The sequence below is a fragment of the Triticum urartu genome, chromosome 7A (assembly GCF_056163025.1).
Source record: "Triticum urartu cultivar PI428250 chromosome 7A, HENAU_Tu73, whole genome shotgun sequence".
Lineage (NCBI taxonomy): Eukaryota > Viridiplantae > Streptophyta > Magnoliopsida > Poales > Poaceae > Triticum > Triticum urartu.
In genome coordinates this window covers 634867559-634884216 of record NC_141879.1, presented here as the reverse complement: position 1 = coordinate 634884216, position 16658 = coordinate 634867559, and the positions used below count along the sequence as shown (strand labels likewise).

The window sequence follows — 16658 nt, the reverse complement described above, 5'->3', positions numbered from 1 at the left end:
ACACCCCAAAAAAAAGTTGCTCTCAAACAAAGCGCGCTTCCCCTCTCATAGTTGTGGGCCTAGAGTATGGTGGGCTGTGGGCTGGTGGCGCGGTGGAACTTGAGACTCACTCTTCGCTGCTGGCCTTGGAAACAGAATCTATGTACAACGACCCCTCGAAAAGAAAAGGCAAATGTACAGCATGTGTACTGCACAAGGGAGGGTGTACTACTTCCGGCACTTGTACTACCCCTCCCAAGCCAACGCAGGCCGGCATGAACAATGCCCATCCCTACCGATCCATCGGTCGAGGGGGATGCTTTGCTAGCTTTATGCGTGTTTGGTGCACGTCCACCCACCGCTCACCGCCCCTTCCTTCCTTGTGCTTCCCTTCCCTGCTACGCATCTTCTTCTTCTTCCTCCTCCTGGCAGGCGTCTATTTAAGCCGGCCCCCAACCGCAATCATTGAAGCCAGAACAGGTGCAGGCATCATCAAACTCTCCCTCCGACGACATCGATCGCCGGGGTCCCGATCTTCTCCTCTTGACTCCTGCTGCAACTGCCAACCATGGCCTCCGAGGTACCATCTCTTTCCCTGCCTTCTTATTTACCCAACATCTCTTTTTTTCTGATTTTTCGTAGCATGGTTCCTCTCTTCTCAGTTATCGGTTGATGAATAGATCAAGAAAATCAATAGGAAGTAGCTAGCCTAGCTAGGAGAGACTTCTAGTTTGTCGTCTATTATTATATACCCCGTGTTGGATTAGTTGATCATTCGTCAAAAAAGAAAGATTGCTTGATCGAAATAGGCTAAGATAATGTTTGATCTGTTAGAATCTAACAGAAACAAAATGTTCTCGTCTTATTATGGTCGGCAGACTGTTGTCCTCAAGGTGGCAATGTCCTGCGGAGGTTGCTCGGGGGCGGTTAAAAGGGTGCTCACCAAAATGGAAGGTTATTTCCTCTCTGCGTCTACTTGCTTCCTTTCAATCAAAGCTACTCCACCAATGCATTTATATCTACCTGCTTGTGAAAATCAGTTTCAACCGCAAAGGGAATGACTAAAACAAACTTCACAGCCAATACATTGGAACTGAACTAGAATTCTATGGTGGTCTCACTGCTAATGCTTTGGTTTTTCTCCCCGTGGCAGGCGTCGAGAGCTTCGACATCGACATGGAGCAGCAGAAGGTGACCGTGAAGGGCAACGTCAAGCCAGAAGACGTTTTCCAGACGGTCTCCAAGACCGGGAAGAAGACCGCCTTCTGGGAGGCCGAAGCCACTCCGGCCGCTGCTGCCGCTGAGGCTGCGCCGGCCGCTCCTGCACCGGAGGCGGCTGCCCCGGCAGCAGACGCCGCGCCTGCACCGGAGGCAACCCCGGCCAACACCGTCGCTTGATGGGCACGCATAGATGATGCCGCCGTGACCTTTGAAAACTCCAAGATATTGTTGTTGAGAGAGTCATGTGTGGGCGGTTTGCACGATGTTACTTACGAGTTGACTACAACGTAATGGAATAAACAAAGTGTGTATGACTTAGAAAAATGAACACGTCGTCGACCACATGATTTACAATAGATTTCCGTTCTATTAATGTTAATTAATGTTCTACAGCTCTTCCGTTGACGAAAGTGTTCAGTGCAGCCGTCCATGTTAAATTTACACAAAATAAAATTTGTAGTTTGAAGATACAATGTTGTATAAAGGCCTACTTGCTGCAAAAAATTGTGGGACATGTTATGTTTGGCACTAGCTTGAGACTGCTCAGGTTGGAGAAATCGCAGAGAGTCGTCAACAACTCTCCCTGCTACCGTGTATCTGCGGCTTTCTTCTACGGGGTATGTATACGCAGCTCTCTCGCACATGACAATTTATAATTTGTACCGATTGAGTTATTTGTACTCAATATTCTGTCTTTTTTTGTGGAACGAATGGCTCGTATTTGCAGTCGAACTTCGACGCTAGCGTGGAGCCGGTGGAGTTGTGCCGGGAGAAACGGACGGCACTACCAAGTACAAGATGGTGGGAGGCTGGGAGCATTACTCGTGCGGGGAGCACCACTCCTCCCAATCATGGACTGTCAGCGGGATCAAGGCAAAATATCAACTCGGCAAAAAAAAAGGCATAGTGCAAAAATGTTCCCTCCCACAGTACAAAATTTTCATCATCATAGTAAAAAACTTGATGCACATTCACCATTAAAAATATATTACCTCCGCCCCAAAATTATTGTCTTAAATTAAGACAATAATTTTGGGACGGAGGGAGTATAAAATTAGCACCTTAGGTTGTTGAACTTTGTTCATGTTCATGCACACCATGATGTTCACTATGGAGAATCCGGTTATCATGTTGTTTTTTGGCAAAAAAATCCGGTTATCATGTTGAACTACAATTGTATAAAAAAAATCCATAAATAGCAATGCTACATCTAGAAACCAACAAATACAAATATGAAAAGAGTAATTAAAAAACAATGGAGAATACAATACAAGGTCTATACCGTTGTAGTGTTCAAGTCTTATTATAATAATATACTAAAAACAACCCAATTCCTTTCTTGAATATCATGGATCAGGCTCATACTAAAATATAATAAATGTTAAAAATTCATAATGGATAGAACCAAAAAAATGCTGGCGTTTGTAGAACTCTTCTAACTTTGCATAAGAATATTTTTTTAATATCTGATATTAACTACCACCCACTGGCACTTGGCCAAAAAAGTCAATGATCACTCAGAGCTCTGAATTTCAAAGAGCATCCAAGTGTGTACATAGTCATTAGTAAGCTCGGAACATCTTTGAAACCCCAAATAAATACATGTTTGTGGTAATCAATGTTTCATATTATTATCTAACTTAACATGTACTCACTCCATCCCGGATTAAAGAGCACTGCCTGACGTATGATAGAAAGTGTCTGATCCCCGTACGACACGAAACAAGGACCGTTGATTGCAACTTGACGTAGAACTTCACGGTCCATTATAGGGACCATCGTACAAGTATTGGATGAGTTCTCATCATATGTATAATAATTTCAGAAATTAAAAGACTGCTGGGCCACTTCTCTCGGACCAAGTTATGATGGGACTTGTGCCAGAATTGATGTCTAGCTACCCATTAGTCCACTCATTATCCTACATGCAGCAGGAATATACACTCAAGGCATACAATTCATACCCAGAATGTGGCACTCTCTCTCCCTTACATATAACCAATGAAATAGTATTATTAATGCTTGCATGCAAAATCTAAGCCTGACAATCTTTGTAAAGACGGATGATTTATCGTGGTCAACCGCCCCTTTAAACCTGAACAGAGAAATAGACATTTTAATTAGTAATTCAAAGGCTCGAACATGCATAGACATACCACAAGCTATTAAAATTAATAATAAAGGACAACCGAACATTAGGAAATTAAACGTTCAAGTTTGTAACTAGTGCAGAACCGGGCAATAGCACCGGTTCGTAAGGGGCTTTAGTGCCGGTTCGGTAACCGGCACTAAATTGTAGGCACTAAAGCCCCCCCCCCCCCCCTAGTACCGGTTCAGCACGAACCGGTGCTAAAGGGCAAACACGTGGCATGAGCCAGCTCCGTGGGCGCGTAGGACATTAGTACCGGTTGGTAACACCAACCGATACTAAGTGTTTTGGTTTTATTTTTTATTTTTACTTTAATTTTGTGTTTTCAATTTAATTTAGTGACTGTTTTACATTATAATGAGTTGTTAAATCATTAGGTGATTAGTTTGACTGGATGCGTGTGGATCCTAGCTAAGTCATCAAGTATATGTCATATCCATATTATATATACTTGATCACCTACTTAAGTGATCGAGGTAATATGGATATGGCATATACTTGATCACTTAGCTAGAATCCATCCAGTTGAAACTAATATGCAATTTCTTTCATAAATGATATAATAACTCATCATCATCATCATATTAATTAATATAAAAACTCTTGCATCATATATATCATCACCAACGGTTTTCATAGCAAAGATATCATCGAGTTCAACATGGTAATGATATTATAAGCGTTCATAACACCACAAAAGCAAATCACTCTTTGAGATTAAGTTTAGGACGAAGAATACGGACATGAGAGGACAAGCACTAAGAGCATGAACTAGCTAATTAATCACTCCTGCTGCTCTCTCTGAGGTAAAATAGCATAGAACATGTATAGCTTTGCTGATTCATCATATTGGAGCATGCAGATGAACCTGTCTCCTAATCGTGGGTTGCGCTTCTGATTGCTGTCCCCTAGTACTTCTCTGTGATCGTTCACAATTTTGCTCCAGTCTTTTACTATTAAGCATTCCTCGCTATTAGAAATCCTGAATGCACTAAAGTGCATTGTAGGATATCTTGGCCGTAAGCTAACAATATTCATGGTACCTTTAGTCTCGATCCAATCAGGCACAACATTCATCGGGAGTCCCTGTTGAAGAAGATCATATAGTAACATACTTAGCAATGAAGTTTAGCTTTAAAAAATAATGTATGCAAAAGATGCACTGAGGAGAAATAGTAGAAATCTTACCATCTTTCCTAAATATATGTGACCGTAGTTCAGTACGAACATTATTGGTCGCACGTTTTGAGTACTAATATTTCTAAGTGTAGGAAAGTAATTTGTCTTGACAGCATCAAGATCCTCAAGCCATGAAACATAATGACTTGTTTCCTCGCAGTTTAGTTCAGCCCCGAGATAGTGGACGGTCCTGTCTACCAAGCGCCGGACATGTTTGCTTGATTGGAAGTAAGCTGTCAATATAAATTGAGATCTATTAATTATTCAACTAGTTCAAATAATCTCATATCGAAGACATAAATATGGTTCAGAAACTCACATAATGGTAGAACTGGAGGCGTCTGCACATCGACCCAGATGTCTCTATTACCTTCAATATCATCTTTCGGACGAATATCAAAGGTGATAACCATATCAGGCTCAAATACATAAGCCTTGCATAGTGCTTGCCAAGTTTTGCATTCAAAATAGGTGTATGTGTCTGCATTGTATAATTTGACGTTGAAGATATAACCATGCTCAGTCTTCAAGTAAACTCCTTTTACCTCCATAGTTTCGTCAGGACTGAAACCTATCTTATCCAAGACAAAAATTCTTGCATGGCAAGGGATACGCTAGTAGAATAGTGAAAAATTAAAATTAAAAGGTGAAGCAAATGAAGCATAAGTCATGCTTAATTACGAAAAAAGACTTGTCGTTGTGACTTACTGTATCCACTTCGAAGTTCTCATCCAGCTTGATGCTGAAGCGTCTATCATCAACTAGAAAATTTCTGCCGCACAGGCCGCGCTAGTCTTCGCAGTATTCGCACATAATAAAATCGTGTTCGTCGTCAGACGACATTCCTATGTTCATAGGTGAAACATTAAACACTTATTAGTTCTATTAATTCAACTAATTCTGTTAATTCAACTAGTTCAACTAAGCACTTACGAAGAATATACCTAATTAATTGAACTAATTCAACTAACTAGTTCAACTAATTAATTCAAGTAAACTAGTTCTATTAATTTTCTTACTAAAAATAAGGTAGCTAGTTCTATATAATAAAATGTTAATTAGATAATGAAATCTCATATAACTAAATTAAATATATATCTAACATATAATTTATATCTAATATCTAACATATATGTTCATATATAGGTGAAACATTAAACACTTACTAGTTCTATTAATTCAACTAAATAAACTAGTTCTATTAATTCAACTAAGCATTTACTAAAAATAAACTAGTTCTATTAATTTCTTACTAAAATAAAGTAGGTAATTCTATATAGTAATATTTTGATTAGATCATCAAATCTCATATACCTAAATTTTCTTACTAAAAATAAACTTATTCTATTAATTTTCATACTAAAAATAAACTAGTTATATTAATTCAACTAGTTCAAATCTCATATATATACCTAATTAATATCTAGCTATACTAATTCAACTAGTTCAACTTGTTCTAATTCATGTAAAATATATTTGACATTAATATTTAACATCTTTTCCATATAATTCATCTAACATTAACATTCTAACATTATTATCTACGTAATTTATCTAACATTAATCTAAACAACAGAAAATAGAAAATAAGTAAAAACAGTGTGTGTGTGTATGTGTGTGTGTGTGTGGTGTGTGTGTGTGTGTGTGTGTTTGTGTGTGTGTGGTGTGTGTGTGTCTCTGTGTGTGTGTGTGTACGACCGGGGGGCGGCGGCGTACGGGCGGCGGCGGGCGACGACGTGGGGACGGGCGCGGCGGGCGAGAGGCGGCGGCGACATACGGGCGTGGCGGCGGCGACGGGCCGGGCGGTGACAGCGACGACGGGTGGCGTGGGCGACGGCGGTGACGGCGACGACGGGCGGCGGGGGCGGCGCGCGATGGGGCGAGAAGTTTGGATCGAGAAGAACTACTGGTGGTCGATGAAACTGATTTTTTCGTAGGTTCCATATATATAGGAGGAGTCTTTAGTGCCGGTTGGAGCCACCAACCGGTACTAAAGGCCAATTTTCGCCAGGCCAAGGGGCGGGAAACGGCCCCTTTAGTACCGGTTCGTGCCACGAACCGGTACTAAAGACCCCCCCCCTTAGTACCGGTTGGAGCCACCAACCGGTACTAAAGGTTGTGCGCTGCCACCGGCGGTGCACAATGTTTAGTCCCACCTCGCCGAGCGAAGGGCAGCCGCACTGGTTTATAAACCCAGCCGCGGCTGCTCCTTCGAGCTTCTCTATATAGCAGGCATCTGGGCCTAATTAACTAAGGCGCGCTGCCCTGTGAGCCTGCTGGCCCTTCTGGGCCTGCATTTGCACACCCAAGGTTTGGCAGGCCCACTGGGTAGCGCGCCAACAAATTTTTTATATAGTTTTTTCTTTTCTACATTATTTATTTTTTTCTGTTTATTTTTGAGTAGTTTTTTATATAGTTTTTTCTTTTCTGCATTATTTATTTTCTTCTATTTATTTTTGAGTAATTTTTTTGTATAGTTTTTTATTTTCTGCATTATTTCTTTTCTTCTATTTATTTTCTTCTGGAAATTGAATGCTCTGTGGGTGATATGATGATACCATGCCAAGTTTCAACATTTTCAGGATTCATTTTGTAGTGATTTTCAATTTCACGGTCATTTAGCTCTCTAAACAATTAGGTAAATGACCGAAAAAAACAAATGATGTCAGAACATGTTAGAAATTGATGACGTCGCTTTGAATGCTGCATACTGAACACAAAAGAAGTCCGGAGTTCAAATAAGTTATTAAAACATTGAAGTGGCCGTGTAACAGATGAGTTCTCGTCCAAAACCCTGATACTCCGAAAGAGTTTGTCCAGCTTGTACACGAAGTGCGTCCAGTTTTTGCCATGACCCTCTCTACTCTTTCGCGCATGCTATACGGGTGATATGATGATACCATGCCAAGTTTCAACATTTTCAGAATTCATTTTGTAGTGATTTTCAATTTCACGGTCATTTAGCTCTCTAAACAATTAGGTAAATAACCGAAAAGAACAAATGATGTCAGAACATGTTGGAAATTGATGACGTCGCTTTGAATGCTGCATACTGAACACAAAAGAAGTCCGGAGTTCAAATAAGTTATTAAAACATTGAAGTGGCCGTGTAACAGATGAGTTCTTGTCCGAAACCCTGATACTCCGAAAGAGTTTGTCCAGTTTGTACACGAAGTGCGTCCAGTTTTTGCCGTGACCCTCTCTACTTTTTCGCGCATGCTATGCGGGTGATATGATGATACCATGCCAAGTTTCAACATTTTCAGAATTCATTTTGTAGTGATTTTCAATTTCACGGTCATTTAGCTCTCTAAACAATTAGGTAAATGACCGAAAAACAACAAATGATGTCAGAACATGTTGGAAATTGATGACATCGCTTTGAATGCTGCATACTGAACACAAAAAAAGTCCGGAGTTCAAATAAGTTATTAAAAATAAAAAAGAGGTGCAATGCTGGTTAATTTGCTTCAAGCCATTCGGAATAGTGTAGACTGCACTGCACATACCTCAGTGCAATCTATACTATTCCGCAAGGCTTGAAGCTAATCAACATGCAGGTGAGCATTGCAACTCTTCGTCATTGTCTGTGCACTCACAGCTTATAAACCGCTCATACTGCCTCTCTCTTGGCGAGGTGGGACTAAAAATCAGCTTACAAAGAAACTCTAGTACCGGTTCATGGCATGAACCGGTACTAAAGGTCTTCGTGGGGGCCCCAGCCTGACCATAGCCTGACACAGCCTCATTAGTACCGGTTCGTGGCATGAACCGGTACTAAAGATTGCCCACGAACCGGTACTAATGATGCCCACCCGCCTAGCCGTTGGAACCGGCACTAATGGTCACATTAGTGCCGGCTCAAATTCAAACCGGCACTAATGTGCTTCACATTTGACCCTTTTTCTACTAGTGGTACTCCATGTATGTAAGGACATAAATATAGATGAACCTAATAATATATCATAGTTGTAAAAGTTAATGCACTTTATTAAGACATAGCAGAAGATATTAATATAAACTTACTTGTAAGCTATTAGATGTATGCGATTGAGATGTATATTACAATGATATAAATATTGTTTTTATTATTCCCAACATTTTTGTAGTGCTAGTGCAAGTTAAAATCAATCATTTTTTTCCTATTTATACTGAACTGTTTTACTTCACCATAGCTCATCTGGCCATTAATGTATACTGTTGTTTATGAAGTTTCAATGTATTATCTTAATTAATATTTATACAAATATTTGGCATAATTTTAAATAAAATCAAAATATATATGTGAAGCCACATATTTATAATGTTTACAAGAATTTGTTTTGTTATTTCACTTTGTTTGTGATGCTTGGAAAACTATTATTATAATGGATTGCACCCTAAATATAAGCATATCAAAGTATTGCATTATACACAAACTAATGTATGCCTCTTAATATATTATAGTGCATATCTATATGTGTCCTTTATCAGTAGCATCCTTAATATCTACAAGACTTTGCAGAGTACTTCAAATGTATAAATCTAAAATGAAATTTGAAAGAGATTTCTAGAGTATAAGAATGTCAAGTTTAAGTGTGACTAAATAGAAAATTTAAGAGTTTATGAAGTGGGAACAGGTTGTTTGTCCTCAAATTTCCCCATCCACTCTTGCTCGCCAGTGATGCTCGTTTATTGGTGGAAATTGTTCATCCCATTGTTGGGGGGTAGTAGTTAGTCGCATGTGCATGTGTGCCTTAAAGGTATCGAAATCACACATCTCAAATCATGCATGTGTATTTATATCTCAAAAATTCTTGGTTGAGTTGTTATTTATTGTTTGATTATTATACTGACAAAATATCTAGAAGAACTGGTGCAACCTAACTAAACTCATGACCGAACCCGAAGATATCAACGACTTGGCCTGGATCAAACATTGCTTGAAACCAATCTCACGTGTGTATTCATTGGTTAAGTTCGAAATGTTTTATCGCGCTTGAAATTGTGTACAACCCTACTATATTGCTTAGGCCTAATGGTACTGGTTATTCATGTGTGTCATGGCCCCAGAATTTTAACCTAGTTAGTAACATAATATTCGTGGGGTTAGGGTAATTATCAATTACCAAATTGATTTGATTTACATTTTGTTTCAAAGTGCTTTTGCTCGAGTTATTAAAAGTCTTAATTCTAGGGAAAAATACAATAGTGGTTACTTGATTCAACCATTGACCTCTTATCCTTTTCGGCTATCCATCCTCCACACATGGACAAGATCATGTTTTAACATTGATCTCGAATCGTTGGATTACTCGGGAGCAGGTGGGTCTCAGTAGAATGCTAGCTCTTCTAAGGATTTTATAGGTTAACTGGAGACTATGAACAAACTGCTAAGGTCTTCTTCTGATTTCAGTACTGTAGTAATAGAGTCATAGTAGGAGTTGAGGAAAATGTGCATTCTGTAGCCGAGGAACTGGCAAAAGAGATGAGGAGAATGGGTCGTACTGATAGGCTTGTTGCTGCTTTGCTGTGCAAATTTCGAACAAAAGATGGAAGAGAAATTGTTTTCTGTTTACTTCAATATAAATTTGTTTGTCTGTGAGTTACACGCACACAAAAAATGTGTGGATCTACAATAGCAACCAGTATGTTCCTTGTAGGTCCACATATTTATCTTCTTTCATACCATATATCGTTAAATTTTACATGTATGTACGGGGCATCTATATGTACTTGTGAAAAAAATCCATAGTTTTTTTAAATTATGGAGCCAAAGATGGAAAGAGAAAGTTATTTCCTATTTACTTCAACAAATATATTTGTTTGTGCGCTACAAAAAGAAATATGTTGATATATAACACCAATACACCTATTGTAGGTGCACGTAATTCTCATTTTTCTAGTCCGCATTGTTCAATTTTACTGTTGTTATATATAAACATAGGGGGCATCTATATGCACTTACGGGGACTTTTTTTTAACTTCAAAAGTTTGTTTTCTAATAAAAATGAACACCCCTAGGTAAATTTTTATATAAACTACTCCTTGAGAATAGGGTGTGGAGGAAATCATTCGTAACAAGTGAGTGGGTTCCAAAAAGTCATCTCTTAACTCCACTGAAAACCCAGTGAAGGTGATTCACATTTTTGTCTGACGTGATGAAGGTCAAGAAATTATTTTTCAATTTGACATTTTCTCGGTTAGCGACAGTTCTCAGGTTAGATTTCGAGATGGTGCTATACCCAAGCCCGTTTTGCATTGTTAGACATAAATTCGTCACAATCGCATGAGTCTTGGGGAAAGCTAACCCTGATATTTATTTCTGCATGGGGCTATTAGGGCCTTGCCTTGAATCGTGTAATGAATTGCTGACACTTTGAAGAACATTCAGTTGTCAAATTAGTTGGACAAGTTTCGATGGAACTTGCATCAGAATGACAAGTTTTCAGTCAAGTCCTTATATAAGGCAATTGCCACAGCGATGTTCCTGTCGATAATAAAAGAAAAGTGGAAACTCAAACTACTCCTTCGAGTGAAGATATTCCTCTAGTTTTTAAACAGAGTTGTGATCTTGAGTAGAGATAACCTGGCGTGTGATGAGTCTACTAAACACCTATTTTGTGTTGGTCAAGTTGCTTCAAACTTTTACCCCTGTTAGTGCGCGACTATGCGTAATATATTCGACAATTGGTTATGGGTATTTTTTAACACGATACATACACAGACGCTCATAATACACATACACCCATGTTATGAACGGGCGCACACACCCCCTAGCATCTTGGAGAGACTGAGTCGGCACATCATCTTGATATTGACGAAGTCGCCATAGACGCCTTCGTAGTCGACGAGAACATCTTCTCCCGCTGAACGCACGTCGTCAAAAGGCCTGAGATAAATCTAGGAAAGTGCGAGCACTGGTGTAAGTCTAGGACTTGAACCCTAGTGGGCTGGGGATGCCACTATCCTCCTAATCATCCAACCACAGATTGATTCAAAATTGATTATGGGTATTCATAAACAATTTTCTACACATATTTTGTAGGGATGACAACCTTATGTTAGGCTTTGCTTACCAAGAATGATGTAGTTTTCCACCAAAAAATGTGTTTCATCTTCTATGCAGGTTATTCACCGGAGGACAAATGAACTTCTGGTTTTCTTGATAGTTTTATTACCAGTTTTCTTGTAAATTTATCGAGCCATGTGCGTCCATACTTTCTCCTGATGATATCTTCGTGAAAGATCTTTAACTTGCTGCAAGCTCTGGATCAGGCAGGGTAATTGCTTACCTTCAGAGGAGGACAACAGACAAGGGACAAAAGTGAGAAGATGGGCGAATGCAAGAAGAGTGGTGACATAGGGAAGGCGTGTGTGGTTGCTTGATGGATGCTCTTCGATCTATCAGACCGTCCTTTTGGTATGTGTTGTCATTGTGGTTTGGGTGGTGCTTGATATGTAGTTTTGAGGTGTTCTCGTTGGGGGGGGGGGGTTCTTTTGTGCTTTTGTAGTACCGATATTAGGTTGTGTGTCGGGAGCGTTTGGTGGGCCACCTGTGTGGTTGCGGGGTTCCATGTCGTGTGAGTAGTCCGCTTGTGGTTCGTCAGTTTCGGTTTTCGCCCGGTTTTACGTAAATTAACTAGGAAACTTTATTCTTCTTGCTTAATCGACGAGCCAATACTTTTGCCCCTATTTCAAGAAAAAATTAATTTTCAAAAATATCATTTCAGAGTCCTAGAGGTAGCTTTCCTTGTCAAGGAGGATGTACTAGATTTTTTTAAAGATCAAACAATTTGCTGGCTTTGATTGAATTGAGCAGAAAGCAGTGGAAAACATCAGTCAGGTGGATGCAAGGATCAAAGCTGAAGGAGGAAAAAATTATAGGGCCTCAAGAGGCCGGAGCCAGAGCTATATCTCATGGTCGTCCCTGAAGGGGCTCTGTAGACACTTTGCTCTAGCAAGATGCCAAAGCTCTAAGATCGGACGACTGCCGCATTGATATCGTTGAACACTGCAATTTCCCCCCTGAAGGTGTAGTTGTTACGGTCTTGCTAGGTCTCCCAGGAAACTAGGACCATAATCGATTTAATTCCCTTCCTCTGCCTATGAGAGATTCGGTCAATGATGTCTGCTACTTCTTGAGCTTGTGTTGATTTTTTTCTTGAAGAGGAAAGGGTGGTGCAGCAAAGTAGAGATAAGTATTCCCCTCAGTTAAGAACCAAGGTATCAATCCAGTAGGAGGCACAAGCAAGTCCCCAATATATGCACTTGCACAAACTAACAAACACTTGCACACAACGCGAAAAAGGGTTGTCAATCCCTTCATGGTCACGAACAAGAGTGAGATATAATAGAGATAAATACAAAAGATAAATAAAAGGCAAAATAATGTAAATATAGATGCATTGTAGAAAGGTATTTTTGGCTTTTTTGGTTTATAGATCTGAAAAATAATATGATGGAAAATAGACCCGGGGGCCATAGGTTTCACCAGAGGCTTCTCTCTTGAATAAAGCATATAGTGGGTAAAATAAATTACTGTTGGGCAATTGATAGAAAAGCGCATAATTATGAAGATATCTAAGGCAATGATCATGAAGATAGGCATCACGTCCATGACAAGTAGACCGACTCCTGCATGCATCTACTACTATTACTCCACACATCAACCGGCTCCTACTTGCATCTAGAGTATTAAGTTCATAATAATAGAGTAACACCTTAAGCAAGATGACATGATGTAGAGGGATAAACTCAAGCAATATGACATAAACCCCATCTTTTTATCCTTAATGGCAACAATACAATACGTGCCTCGCTGCCCCTTCTGTCACTGGGTGAGGACACCGCAAGATTGAACCCATCACAAAGCACCTCTCCCATTGCAAGAAAAATCAATCTTGTTGGCCAAACCAAAACGACAGATCGGAGAGAAATACAAAGTTATCTCAATCATGTATAAAAGAGTTCAGAGAAGACTCAAATAATATTCATAGATAATCTGATCATAAATACACAATTCACTGGATCTCAACAAACGCACCGCAAAAGAAGATTACATCGAATAGATCTCCAAGAACATCAAGTAGAACATTGTATTGAAGATCAAACAGAGAGAAGAAGTGTAACAGCCACGATGCGGCTATATCTTCCACATGTCGGGGCACGACTTAGAGGCATAACCGCATGTAAGGCATGTCGCAAGAGGGGTAATCTTTACACATCCCATGTACTGAATAAGAAAGGGATAAAGAGTTGGCTTACAATCGCCACTTCACACAAATACAAGTTAAATATACATCAACCAGAATACAATCAAGGTCCGACTACAGAACCAAAATAAAAGAAGAAAACCCCAATTGCTAGATCCCCGATCGCCCCAACTGGGCTCCACTACTGATCAACAGGAAACGAAAACAACACAACGAACACAATCTTCATCGAGCTCCCACTTGAGCTCAGTTGCGTCATCTGCACTGGTATCATCGGCACCTGCAACTGTTTGGAAGTACCTGTGAGTCACGAGGACTCGGCAATCTCACACCCGCGAGATCAAGACTATTTAAGCTTATGGGAAGGAAAAGGTAGTGAGGTGGAGCTGCAGCAAGCACTAAGCATATATGGTGGCTAACATACGCAAATAAGAGCGAGAAGAGAAGCCATGCACGGTCGTGAACTAGAAGTGATCAAGAAGTGATCCTAAGACTACTTACGTTCAAGCATAACACAAGAACCGTGTTCACTTCCCGGACTCCGCCAGAAAGAGACCATCACAGCTACACACGCGGTTGATGCATTTTAATTAAGGTAAGGTTCAAGTTCTCTACAACCGGATATTAACAAATTCCCATCTGCCCCATAACTGCGGGCACGACTTTCGAAAGTTCAAACCCTGCAGGGGTGTCCCAACTTAGCCCATCACAAGCTCTCACGGTCAACGAAGGATATTCCTTCTCCCAGGAAGACCCGATCAGACTCAGAATCCCGGTTACAAGACATTTCGATAATGGTAAAACAAGACGAGCAAAGCCGCCCGAATGTGCCAACAAATCCCGATAGGAGCCACACATATCTCATTCTCAGGGCACACCGGATTGTCCAAGATTCAGGTAGGCCAACCCAGAGTTGCCCCTGGTGGCCACCGGCTGCTGACAGGTTGGAACAACACTCTGAGGAGCACTGGCCCCGGGGGGAGGGGGGGTTAAAATAAAGATGACCCTCGGGCTCCGGAAACCCGAGGGAAAAAGGCTTAGGTGACAAATGGTAAAACCAAGGTTGGGCCTTGCTGGAGGAGTTTTATTCAAAGCGAACTGTCAAGGGGGTCCCATTCCCCCAACCGCGTAAGGAACGCAAAATCAAGGAACATAACACCAGTATGACGAAAACTAGGGCGGCAAGAGTGGAACAAAACACCAGGCATAAGGTCGAGCCTTCCACCCTTTACCAAGTATATAGATGCATTAAAGTAAATAAAATATATTGTGATATCCCAACATATCCATGTTTCAACATGGAACAAACTTCAACTTCACCTGCAACTAGCAACGCTATAAGAGGGGCTGAGCAAAGCGGTAACATAGCCAAACAACGGTTTGCTAGGAAAAGGTGGGTTAGAGGCTTGACATGGCAACATGGGAGGCATGATATAGCAAGTGGTAGGTATCGCAGGATAGCAATAAAGCGAGCAACTAGCAAGCAAAGATAGAAGTGATTTCGAGGGTATGGTCATCTTGCCGGAAATCCTGCAAGGAAGAAGAACGAGTCCATGAAGAAGACAAATGGCCGTAGTCGAACGGTTCCTCACAAACGCGACGTTATCAGAACCAACCCGAAGAAGCAACTCCGGAAAGAAGCAAACAACATAGTAAACAACCATCACATAAGCATGGCATGATGCACTGTTGGGGAATGTAGTAATTTCAAAAAAAATCCTACGCACACGCAAGATCATGGTGATGCATAGCAACGAGAGGGGAGAGTGTTGTCCACGTACCCTCGTAGACCGAAAGCGGAAGCGTTAGAACAACGCGGTTGATGTAGTCGTACGTCTTCACGATCCGAACGATCAAGTACCGAACGCACGGCACCTCCAAGTTCTGCACACGTTCAACTCGATGACGTCCCTCGAACTCCGATCCAGCCGAGTGTTAAGGGAGAGTTTCGTCAGCACGACGGCGTGGTGACAATGATGATGTTCTACCGACGCAAGGCTTCAACTAAGCACCGCTACGATATGATCGAGGTGGATTATGATGGAGGGGGGCACCGCACATGGCTAAGAGATCAATAGATCAATTGTTGTGTCTATGGGGTGCCCCCCTGGCCATGTATATAAAGGAGTGGAGGAGGGGAGGGGCCAGCCCTCTCTATGGCGTGCCCTAGGGGAGTCCTACTCCCACCGGGAGTAGGATTCCCTCTTTCCTAGTAGAACTAGGAGCCCTTCCAAGTAGTAGGAGTAGGAGGGAAGGAAAGGGAAAGGAAAAGGAGAAGGAGAAGGAAGGAAGGGGGCGCCCCCCTCCCTAGTCCAATTCAGACCAGCCCATGGGGAGGGGTGCAGCCACCCTTTGAGGCCTTTCTCTCCTTTCCCGTATGGCCCATTAAGGCCCAATACGAATTCCCGTAACTCCCCGGTACTCCCGAAAATACCCGAATCACTCGGAACCTTTCCGATGTCCGAATATAGTCGTCCAATATATCGATCTTTATGTCTCGACCATTTCAAGACTCCTCGTCATGTCCCCGATCTCATCCGGGACTCCGAACTCCTTCGGTACATCAAAACACATAAACTCATAATATAACCGTCATCGAAGTTTAAGCGTGCGGACCCTACGGGTTCGAGAACTATGTAGACATGACCGAGACACGTATCCGGTCAGTAACCAATAGCGGAACCTGGATGATCATATTGGCTCCTACATATTCTACGAAGATCTTTATCGGTCAAACCGCATAACAACATACGTTGTTCCCTTTGTCATCGGTATGTTAGTTGCCCGAGATTTGATCGTCGGTATCTCAATACCTAGTTCAATCTCGTTACCGGCAAGTCTCTTTACTCGTTCTGTAACACATCATCCCGCAACTAATTCATTAGTTGCAATGCTTGCAAGGCTTATAGTGGTGTGCATTACCGAGTGGGCCCAGA

The 16658-nt window shown here is 41.2% G+C and overlaps 1 protein-coding gene across 1 annotated transcript; it reads left to right on the top strand.

Moving 5' to 3' along the window:
* The first annotated feature begins 277 nt into the window (after positions 1-277).
* Positions 278-1556, top strand: LOC125530091 (copper transport protein ATX1). The gene is made up of 3 exons (XM_087535562.1): positions 278-559; positions 858-933; positions 1133-1556. The coding sequence occupies exons 1-3, from the start codon at positions 548-550 to the stop codon at positions 1375-1377; spliced, it is 333 nt and encodes a 110-aa protein (XP_087391688.1). The 5' UTR covers positions 278-547; the 3' UTR covers positions 1378-1556.
* Positions 1557-16658: the final 15102 nt, after the last annotated feature.